The sequence below is a fragment of the Phyllobates terribilis genome, unplaced genomic scaffold (genome assembly GCF_046119375.1).
Source record: "Phyllobates terribilis strain yellow unplaced genomic scaffold, ASM4611937v1 Scaffold_9__5_contigs__length_417890890, whole genome shotgun sequence".
NCBI classification, from domain to species: Eukaryota; Metazoa; Chordata; class Amphibia; order Anura; family Dendrobatidae; genus Phyllobates; species Phyllobates terribilis.
This window is the reverse complement of record NW_027362769.1, coordinates 104,166,098-104,176,687: the sequence shown is the minus strand read 5'-3', so window position 1 is coordinate 104,176,687 and position 10,590 is coordinate 104,166,098. Positions and strand designations below refer to the sequence as shown.

Below are 10,590 nucleotides of genomic sequence, written 5' to 3'. Positions count from 1 at the left end.
AATCATCGATACTGCTTGAGCTATGCTGGCTGGATCTTGAATCCTTTGGTGCTGCGTGTCCCAGAACGCCCACTGCTCCTGCTCTGCAGTGGACGCTGCTCCTGGGTGCGCTTCTGGCGCCGAGGCTGTACAAGCTGCGGCTGCTGTGTCTCCTCGTGCTGCTGCATGGTCTGCTGCTGAGAGGCCATTATGGTGCACTGCGCCCCTTCCTAACCAGTGATCTACCCTTAAGTACTCTTTTATGCCAGGGAGATCACCGGCGTCCCCGCAGCTTCCAGTACCTCCCCTGAAAATTACATCCGGGGGTCAGAGGTCCCGGTGCACGTCATCGGGGCGCGACTTCTGGTTTAGTCACTTCCGGTCGCGCCCGTGACATCACATCAGGGACGTGGGGTTGCCGGCCACCATGCTGTGTGGGTGCCGCAAACCCCCGCCCACACGCGAGGAGACCAATGTCGGCGCCCTCTGCGACGTTTCCAGAACACACGGGACCAGCCGCAGCAGAGACTGTGCCCTGCCACAACCGACCGGCCCCGGTCTGGGCAAGACGAAATCTTCCTGCTGTCGCACCGACGAGTCAGAAGGTCCCCCATCAAGGACAGGAAACCACTGAGGCGGAGAGAGGCGCTGCCTTTTTATCTTGAAGGTTTCCTGTCCTTGAAGAGCGGATCCCCTCTCTCGTTGTGCCATCATGGGTGACAGAAAAACATTAACTTTTTGATGATATTCTAATTTTGTGAGCAAAACCTGTAGATGAACTGATTTTTTTTGTCTGAGAACCTTCCCAGACAATGCTTTAGAGTATGTGTACACTAAGTTTTAGGAGCAATAACTTTCCAAATCCTCAAAAAAAAAAAAAAAAACTTGGGCCCAGATACATAGAGACTGGCATTTCGTACACTAGTCTTAATGACAGGCATGCAGGAATAAGATGTGAATGCCACATCCAATCAGTGGCGTGCGCCTCACCAGAAACGTTACTACAGTCAGGGATGGGAGTAACATTTCTGGTGTAAGAAACGCCACCACATTTGAAGATTTGACGGGCGAGCTTAGGCCAGTTTTGGCTCCTTCCCAGCTCTGCCCAGTTTTGCAGAGATGCCCAGAACTGGCGTGAAGATGCCAAAAATCACAAAGTTTGCTTGCAATTTCGCCTTGCATTAAAATTTTGCAACTTTTCAAAAGTGTTTTACCCCAGTATTCTAGTATAAACCCTTTGATAAAATTTGGGCCCACCAGAATCCTTTGCGCAAAAGAACTGCAACTTCTGGCTTTTAAGTCGTTTTCAGCCAGCACCATCAAACTGCGTGGAGTTAAGCAGCAGGGCTGTGGAGTTGGAGTCGGTATAGGTATAAAATGGACCAACTCCGACTCCTAAAATACATAATAAACTGGGTACAGTAGTTCAATGCAGTTTGTGGGGGATATTTTTTCATAAGAATTTGGGAAAGTTATGAAATGTCCCATAAATGTCTGTCCTATTCCTGATCTGAGGGTCTAGACTTTTAGCTGAGATGAATCTGTGCTACAGTAAATTTATCACTTAAACATGAGCAATGTATGAGCGAGTCTAGGAGTCTGTGTCATGGAAATTGAGGAGTCGGAGTTAGAGGTTTGGTTTACCGACTCCACAGGCCTTTTAAAGGAGGAGCCTGGTTGGCAAATTCTGGTGCGGCGCACACCACTAATAATAAATTTAGTGCATATTATCAGTGGTGTGTGCCTCTTAATGAGCCAAGCATATCTTAGTTCATGCACGCCCCTCATTAAGACTGGCGTAAAAAAAAAAAAAAATCTTAATGAATTGGTGCCGCAGTGTGAACATACCCTTATATGGATTATTCTCTAAATGTCTTTTACCCAGTTTTAGGACGGATGTAGACAAAGAACAGCAGAGTTCAATATCATTAACCACAGCCAACAGTCGGTATGTTTTATTGCATGAAGAACATAAAAAAAAAATTGCAAATTATTTTTTTTCCTAGTTAAAGAAATTAAGCACCTTCTATAAAATAAAGACCCTGCAATACAAATGTGGCTTGAAACGAATGATGCTGTGTGCAGTACATTTATTTTTGGTATATATCTGTTAACAAATAAAATTTTATATATTTATTTATATAAATAGGATGCATGGTAATATTTACAGTTAATCGGAAGACAAGACGGGTACATTCATTCACTCAGGTAAACATTGATACAAATGAATTAAACCTTAGGACATAAAAAGGTTTTCTGACATTTGGGCTAGGGCTCCACTGCGTTAGAAGATAAGCCACAATATGCAGTAAATAAGGGTATGTGCCCACGATGCGGAATTGAAGCGGAAATTTCCGCATGTCCTTTTTCCTGGAAAACGCGTTTTGCACATGCGGAATTGCCTTGCGTATTCTACTGCATTGTAGATGGCAATTCCGCATGTGTAAACGCACAAATAATTGACATGCTGCGGAATTTGCCGCACATCAAAAACGCAGCATGGGCATTACAATTGCGGAATGCCATAGGGGACCATGGCAGAAGGCTAACATGCGTATATCATGCGTTTACGCTGTGGAAATTTCCGCACCAAATACGCATCGTGGGCACATACCCTAAAAATGTGATATTAGGGAGTGGGAGGGAACCTGCAGGCATTTTAATCCTATGTTTTTAGCATAATTTGTAGGCAACATTGCACCAGCCTTTATTCAATCTGTATCTAGTTGCCTTCATGAGTGTTGAAAGGCCCACCCTTCTACAGTAAGCACAGTCATACTATCTACTTTACAACTAGAACACGTATTGATGTCGCCACCTATCACTGAGTTTTCATAAATGCTACTTATCATACAGGCTAGTAAAGCAAGCCTGCGGACCTAGAAATCGTGTAAAAATCAGGTATTTTAGATTACAGAACAGAGTTACACATACTGTGAAGTGCACACAAACTAATGGATAGATTGAAAAAAAGTTAAAAAACAGTTTCTGGTACTTAAAATGCCCATCTTTAATTTACAGGTAAAACAAGATTTTCACTCCTAATCCTTCTGCCAATAGCACATTGTGTCAACAGATAACTGGTTAATATATTTTCTCAGTCCTGAAACGACTAATTTTATAGCAGTTTTTTTTTTTTTTATCGTATTTACAACAATATTTCAATATTGTTATTACATGTAAGTGCTACAGACCAAAAACAAAGTTAGTTCTATAGTGCTACTCTATGTTACAACCCGTTCCCTCAACTCCATAGAAGCAAGAAAAAAAATATATAATCTCTCTATTCTAAATCTGCTCTTCCTTAATCTCAATTTTCTTGGCTTTTGGGACGAGGAAGACATTGCCATCTTTTGTCTGCTGCAGGGAGTACTCGTGAGAAGAGTACGGATTGCCGTCCTCGTCGCGTAGTTTGCAGAAGACATCCATGTACAAGGTTCCGAGCTGCTTTTTCAGAAGGTGAAGGCTGCTGTTATATTCCCCCTTTTCTGCAAGTAACTTCTCTTTCTCATCCTTCAGCTTGTCTAGATCACTTTCCAACTCCACAATGTTCTCCATTTTCCTCTTCCGGCAGTTCTGAGCCGCGACTTTATTTTTGCCGCGCCTGCGTATATCTCGAATGAGAGCAAGTTGAGCTTCGTTGAACTGATGCTTGGACATTAAGGCATTGAAGTCATCCACGGGAAGATTCACAATTTTATCCACCGAGAACGGTACTTTTAGAGCTTTCGCTCTTTGCTCGTCTCTGCTGAAACGAGCTTCCTGGCGACTTGTTGACTTGTCTTTTGTAAATGGAGCTTTACTTTGATCCGGTTTAACCGGTAGTTCGTTTTCTGGTGGATTCTGAGCTTCTATGTCAAAGCAGGTGTCTAGGGGGACAATGGGCGAGAGCGCGTAGAATGTGTCGTCTGCAAAGGGCACAGGAAATTTCTCTGCTGGATTCTGTTGCACAGTTTCAATGGTGCTGTCCATATCTTCCATCTCCGAGTCGCTGTATCCATAATGTGCGTCTCCGTAGATAGAGGAACTCATGGACTGGCCAGGTGACGTAGCACAAGGACTTGTGTTAATGGAGATCCCTGAATCAGAATCGTTACATTCTGTTGGACTGTCCACATTAAATGCTTTACACGATGAAAAGTCTGTGATATCTACGGGTTCACTTAGAAGTTTGGTGAACGATTGGCCCGAATTGTCCGTCAAAGGCACGTTGGTCACTTTGGGATCAACAAGGTTAAAAAGGTCATCACAAAAGGATTCTATATTGATTGTTGAATTTGTGTTTACTGTGGGTACATTAGAGGCAAAAGAACCTACAAAGTCATTAGGGAAAACAGGAGCGACGTCCTCTGCTGGTTTTTCTATGTTCAGCAATGGATTGTGAAATACGTAGTTGTTTGAGGTTTCCGTCATGGCGTCTGTATTTGAATACAAGCTCAGGTCAACAAAGCTGTCGATGTGACTGTTCAGACACTGCTGAAAGAAGGAGAGGATGTTACACATGGCAATGTATTTACCATCTTTCCAACATTAAAAGGGTACATACAATTCAAGGGGATTAGAAATGAGCGGACCGCTACGCGCAACCATGGTCCAACCATTGGCCTATGATTAGCTGGGTTGGCGAGATTCACGCAGCTCCTGTCCAGACCTGGGCCGTGGTCAAGGGTTGCGCAAGGTGATCCGCTTATCACTGAACAGGACATTTCAACACTTTACCACAGGTTATATAAAAAAAACACAACACACCTTGTGAAATACTAACCTTACAAGTCCCCCACTGTTAACATTCCCAAAGCTTCGTTGGTCCCTTCCAGTTTTTGTACTTTTTGCTCTGCAAGTACAAACATGTGACTCCTGTGGCCAGTGATTGGCTGCAGTGGTCACATGTCTAGAGAAAGGAAGGACAAAGACTGGCAGGGAACAGGTCACTGCTGCAGCCAATCACTGGCCACAGATATGATCAACAGGTCACTATTGTGATCAGAAATTGGCTGCAGTATTTTGATGTCTGTCCAGAAACAAAAGCACAAAATCGGAGGGGGACTGTTGAAGTGTCAGAACGTACCAACAAGGTGAGTATTACTGTGCAATATGGTTACGCTTTGTGGGGTGCAACGTTATATATGACTTGGATGCATTGTGAGGCCAAATGCTTTCTCATAGGAAGCAACTTTCTGTTCCAGCATATATGTCTTAATTAGCCAACTGGTGGCCTCTTGTGCCTGATGTGTGGTCCACGAGGCCAAACTTTGCTATGAGAATTACTAGGACAAAGCGCTTTTGTCAAGACCCTGAATGAATGAATGGGATGCGACTCTCTTAGTGGGGAACTTGAAGGCTATGCTTGAAAATCCTGCTCATGTCTGTACATGGAAAAGTAGTTATGTTCTTTCATCCCACAGCGTCCACGAACAAGAACATGTATTACGCATAGAAATCTAGTGAGTCCCATTAGAAGATCCACAGGACCAAACTTCAAGGAGCAAATACCATAATAAATATAATAGACCATTTAATGTTCTATCTTTATGTGAACATGAATTACACCCAATAAATGAACTTCACAGACATAATGATGAAAAGCTAACCTGCAGCTCGGGGATAGACAGCAGTTCTTCCCACGCCTGCTCCATTTCGTGCCCGTTTTCTGTATTGGTGGTAGTGGTCTGCAAACTGTCTGGAATAGGGGGCTGCTGTGTGTTAATAAAGCTCTGGCTGGTATCGATCTGAGAATCCGGTACCATTGCGGTTTGGAAAGTCATTTCTGGTGCCTGGAAAATAAGTAATAAATCATATATTTACTAAAAAATGGAAGATTTGATACATTCTCAGATCTCTAAACATAAGTTGCAAAACAAAATGGAAAGTGGTTAGTAATGGATTTTTAGTCAGTCTGCTCCCCACCATGTGGATCACAGCTGTTGGACCACCAGAGATTATGATATACCATCAAATTTTATAAGTGAGAATTAAAGCTTTGGAGACATCTTAGATAAAAGAAAGGTTGTTTATAATCTTATTTACAGGGAACCTGTCTAGTTGAATATAATGTAGGAATATTCAGTATAACTTGTGTATTATTTATTTATATCCCTGCTCCTTTTATTCTTAAGAGTCCAGTGGGCAGTCATACCCGCTGACACAGTTATACAGAGAAGGCTGACAATCACTGAGGTGAAACGCCCAGTGGACTCCCAAGACTAAAATGAGCAGAATTTCCTACAAACGATATATCAATCTACTGGCTTCTTTTACTTTTTACCATATTGTCTTCAGCTTAGACAGGATATTCAACGTGACAGATAGAGAAATCCTACATATTTAATTAACTTTTAGATGAAAAACAAGTGTAAAAAAGCTGAATTTTTAACACTTTAACAAATAAATCTTGTCCTTTTTATTATCCACAATCTTAATATTCACCTCATACTGGAATGTATCAGTTAAAATCTTCAAGCATTCATCAAAGGAGAGTTCTTGCTCCAGAGGAGATTTACCCTAAAAAGACAAAAACCATTCCATTATCGTTAGGTTTCCGCTTATGAAGAGAGTTTTGCGACGTCCTGTTTATTAATCCGGCTAAATTACCTGCAAGGAACTTGTGACTGTTGGTGTAACTACCATAGCCTCCATGGGTGCCGGCTGCTGAACGGGAATGAATTCCCCAGTCTCCTCATCTAGAGCCAGACGGGCGTAATATGCTTTTTCTTGCTCCTTGAGTAGCTGTTCTTGATGCTCTTTTTCGAGCTTCTTCTGCTTTTCCAGTTCATATTCCTTCTGTCTTTGGTTGTAGTCAAAAACTTCACGACCAACACCTAGATCAATGTCTTGTTTCCAAAGGATGTCAATGAGATCCAAATCCTAAAAAGAACATAGTCCATTAAATATTTGGTTCTAGAACCAAACACGCGCCATTATATACATTTTTATCCATTACATAGATCTCATCAGGTGCAAGAGGAAACGTTTCTCCTTGTGCAGCAAGCCAAGCCGGTGTAAGGAGACCTATAGGCCATGCAATGCTCCATTAAATATCTGGTTCTAGAACGAAGTAGTGAATTATGTACACTGCTCAAAAAAAATAAAGGGAACACTTAAACAACAGAATAGAAGTCCAAGTAAATCAAACTTCTGTGAAATCAAACTGTCACGAAGCAATACTGATTGACCGTCAATTTCACATGCTGTTGTGCAAATAGAATAGACAATAGATGGAAATTATTGGCAATTATCAAGACACCCTCAATAAAGGAGTGGTTCTGCAGGTGGGGACCACAGACCACATCTCAGTACCAATGCTTTCTGGCTGATGTTTTGGTCACTTTTGAATGTTGGTTGTGCTTTCACACTCGTGGTAGCATGAGACGGACTCTACAACCCACAGAAGTTGCTCAGGTAGTGCAGCTAATCCAGGGTGGCACATCCAATGCAAGCTGTGGCAAGAAGGTTTGCTGTGTCTGTCAGCGTAGTGTCCAGAGGCTGGAGGCGCTACCAGGAGACAGGCCAGTACACCAGGAGACGTGGAGGGGTCCGTAGGAGGGCAACAACCCAGCAGCAGGACCGCTACCTCCGCCTTTGTGCAAGGAGGAACAGGAGGAGCACTGCCAGAGCCCTGCAAAAAGATCTCCGGGAGGCCACAAATGTGCATGTGTCTGCACAAACGGTTAGAAACTGACTCCATGAGGGTGGTATGAGGGCCCGACGTCCACAGATGGGGGTTGTGCTCACAGCCCAACACCGTGCAGGACGCTTGGCAGTTGCCACAGAACACCAGGATTGGCAAAAACACCACTGGCGCCCTGTGCTCTTCACAGATGAAAGCAGGTTCACACTGAGCACATGTGACAGACGTGACAGAGTCTGGAGACGCCATGGAGAGTGATCTGCTGCCTGCAACATCCTTCAGCATGACCGATTTGGCAGTGGGTCAGTAATGGTGTGGGGTGGCATTTCTTTGGAGGGCCGCACAGCCCTCCATGTGCTCGACAGAGGTAGCCGAACTGCCATTAGGTACCGAGATGAGATCCCCAGTCCCCTTGTGAGACCATATGCTGGTGCGGTTGGCCCTGGGTTCCTCCTAATGCAGGACAATGCCAGACCTCATGTGGCTGGAGTGTGTCAGCAGTTCCTACAAGATGAAGGCATTGAAGCTATGGACTGGCCCGCTCGTTCCCCAGACCTGAATCCGATTGAGCACATCTGGGACATCATGTCTCGCTTCATCCACCAACGTCACGTTGCACCACAGACTGTCCAGGAGTTGGCGGATGCTTTAGTCCAGGTCTGGGAGGAGATCCCACAGGAGACCATCTGCAACCTCATCAGGAGCATGCCCAGGCATTGTAGGGAGGTCATACAGGGACGTGGAGCCCCCACACACAATACTGAGCCTTATTTTGACTTGTTTTAAGGACTTTACATCAAAGTTGGATCAGCCTGCAGTGTGTTTTTCCACTTTAATTTTGGAGGCGACTCCAAATCCAGGCCTCCATTGGTTAATAAATTTGATTTCCATTGATGATTTTTGTGTGATTTTGTTGTCAGCACATTCAACTTTGTACAGAACAAAGTATTCAATGAAAATATTTCATTCATTCAGATCTAGGATGTGTTATTTGAGTGTTCCCTTTATGTTTTTGAGCAGTGTATTAGAGTATGTTCACACAGTGTTTCTGCAGCGCTTTTTTTCGGAAGGGAAAACATTGCATGCATGCCCTTTTTTGGATGCGCTTTTAGTTGCATTTTTGCTGCGTTTTTATGTATTCATTCGCGCTCAATTATATAAATTTTTAATTTATTACATACTCGTTGGGTGCAAGGGGAAACGTTTCTACTTGTGTAGCGTACCAATCCGGCATAAGGAGACCTATAGGCCATGCAAAGCTCCTCTGGGAAGTTAATTATGCAGAGAGGAAGAGAAGAGGAACTCTACTGCCAACTATTCGATGTAGGAATCCTTAAAGTCAATATCTACCCTTTATGAGCCTAGGATTAAAAGTTTGGCTTGGATTTTATCCCAAGTCATGTTGCAAGGCTCTTTAAGGGTTCAATAGTGACTTAATTGCTACCCTCAATAGGTGGCACAAAAGTTCTAGTCCTCATCCTTTCTGAAGAGGATATTTGCATAGATCTCTTGGTCAATAGATTTTAGAAACTTTCCACATCTAGATCTAACAACATGTTGTACAACCCCCACACAAGCATTCCCATCTCCATTACACTCAAGTGTAAGAAGATGCCGTCATGCACTGCTGCCCACCATTGTTTAGGCTGGACGGCATTGCACCTACGTTGTGGTAACCTGAAAAGGTAGTAGCTGGATTAGGTTACATCTGATTACATAAGAGTTTGGCCAAGAAGCACATTAGTTTGACTGTTATGTTACGCCCATAAGGCTTTTATGTAACAGGTCCCAAAGTATTCTTTGTAAATGCCCACCTAAGACCATGTATGAAGGGCAGTGTTGCGCACCCTTGGGTTTACGCCAACACATTAAGTCATCTGCGACTGTGTGAATGAGCTCTAATGGTTTGTTTTTTTCCCAATGTAAAGAACATTTCGGATGTGTTACTTCGTCAAAGAAAATAAAAGACAACCAAATTTAAAAAGGGTTTCTTCCAGTCTTAGATGGAATACGGTTATGATTGGCACCCACCGGCTGATCGGTGGAGCTCGGATTGCAGGAATTTCTTTGGAATTTTGTCCACACTGGCCCCCTCCCATTCACAAATCATGTGAATAAGACCTGGCGCTGCAGAGGACAAGCCACGAGGCACCATTGCCCCCCCCCCCCATACTAGCAATCAACGAGAGTACCACCGATCAGACCTAATGGTATATCTAGTCACATAAAAAAAAGTTGAAAAGGAACCGCAGAACTCTGATGCAAAAGAAAGATTTGCAGGAACATCTTTATTACCTCAAACAAAGAAAAAAAACAAACAAAAAAAAAACAAACTTTGACTCACATTTGAGTCTTTATAAAGCTTGATAAAAACTCTGATGCGAGTCAACATTTATTTATTTTTTTTTTAAGTAATAAAAGAAGATGTTCCTTTAAACCATGTTTTGCATCGGATTGCTGCGGCTCCCTCCTACTTTTTCCTTATCAAGGCTGGTAGACTCCGGCCTTGTACTGCGAGCTCTGCTGCATTAACCCAATAATAACGTTTTCTTTTTGGTTTCCATATCCAATCACTTCCTCAGACAGGAAATTATGTTCCCCCTACTGCTGTTTTAGTTTTTTGTTGGGGTTTTTTTTTTCCTACCATGCTGGAGTTGTCATGCCTTCAAGCCTACTCTGCATACATTTTATTCCCAAAAGGTCAGGTATAATAATAGATGAACAAGTGGTGTCAACTTCTAAGAAAAACAAGAAGTAAAGGGCTCAGATTTTCTGTATTTTCCCGTTATTTAATTCACAAGTAATTGGTCTTGAGGATAATAAAAAAGGGGTCTTATTTTGCCTTTCTTTTGCAATCACATGCATTGTCACATGAGGAACAGACAACAATAAGGAACTATCAGAGGAGCTGCTCGTTTCATTTCCTGTCAATGTAATATTCTCCGGCACACAACGCGCCCGAGTCTGACCTATTAACTAATAGC

General features: G+C 43.0%; 1 protein-coding gene across 2 annotated transcripts in view; it reads right to left on the bottom strand.

Moving 5' to 3' along the window:
- Positions 1 to 2,035: 2,035 nt before the first annotated feature.
- NFE2L2 (NFE2 like bZIP transcription factor 2) overlaps positions 2,036 to 10,590 on the bottom strand; it is a 29,202-nt gene continuing 20,647 nt past the window's right edge. The window contains exons 2-5 of one of the 2 annotated variants that reach the window (XM_073646881.1): positions 6,571 to 6,843; positions 6,406 to 6,480; positions 5,571 to 5,753; positions 2,036 to 4,452 (exon numbers count right to left, since the gene is read on the bottom strand). In XM_073646881.1, the coding sequence (XP_073502982.1) occupies positions 3,268 to 4,452; positions 5,571 to 5,753; positions 6,406 to 6,480; positions 6,571 to 6,843 (1,716 nt within the window). In that variant the 3' untranslated portion in view covers positions 2,036 to 3,267. Of the gene's footprint in view, positions 4,456 to 5,570; positions 5,754 to 6,405; positions 6,481 to 6,570; positions 6,844 to 10,590 lie in introns of both variants that reach the window. The other variant, XM_073646880.1, reaches the window with a different exon arrangement.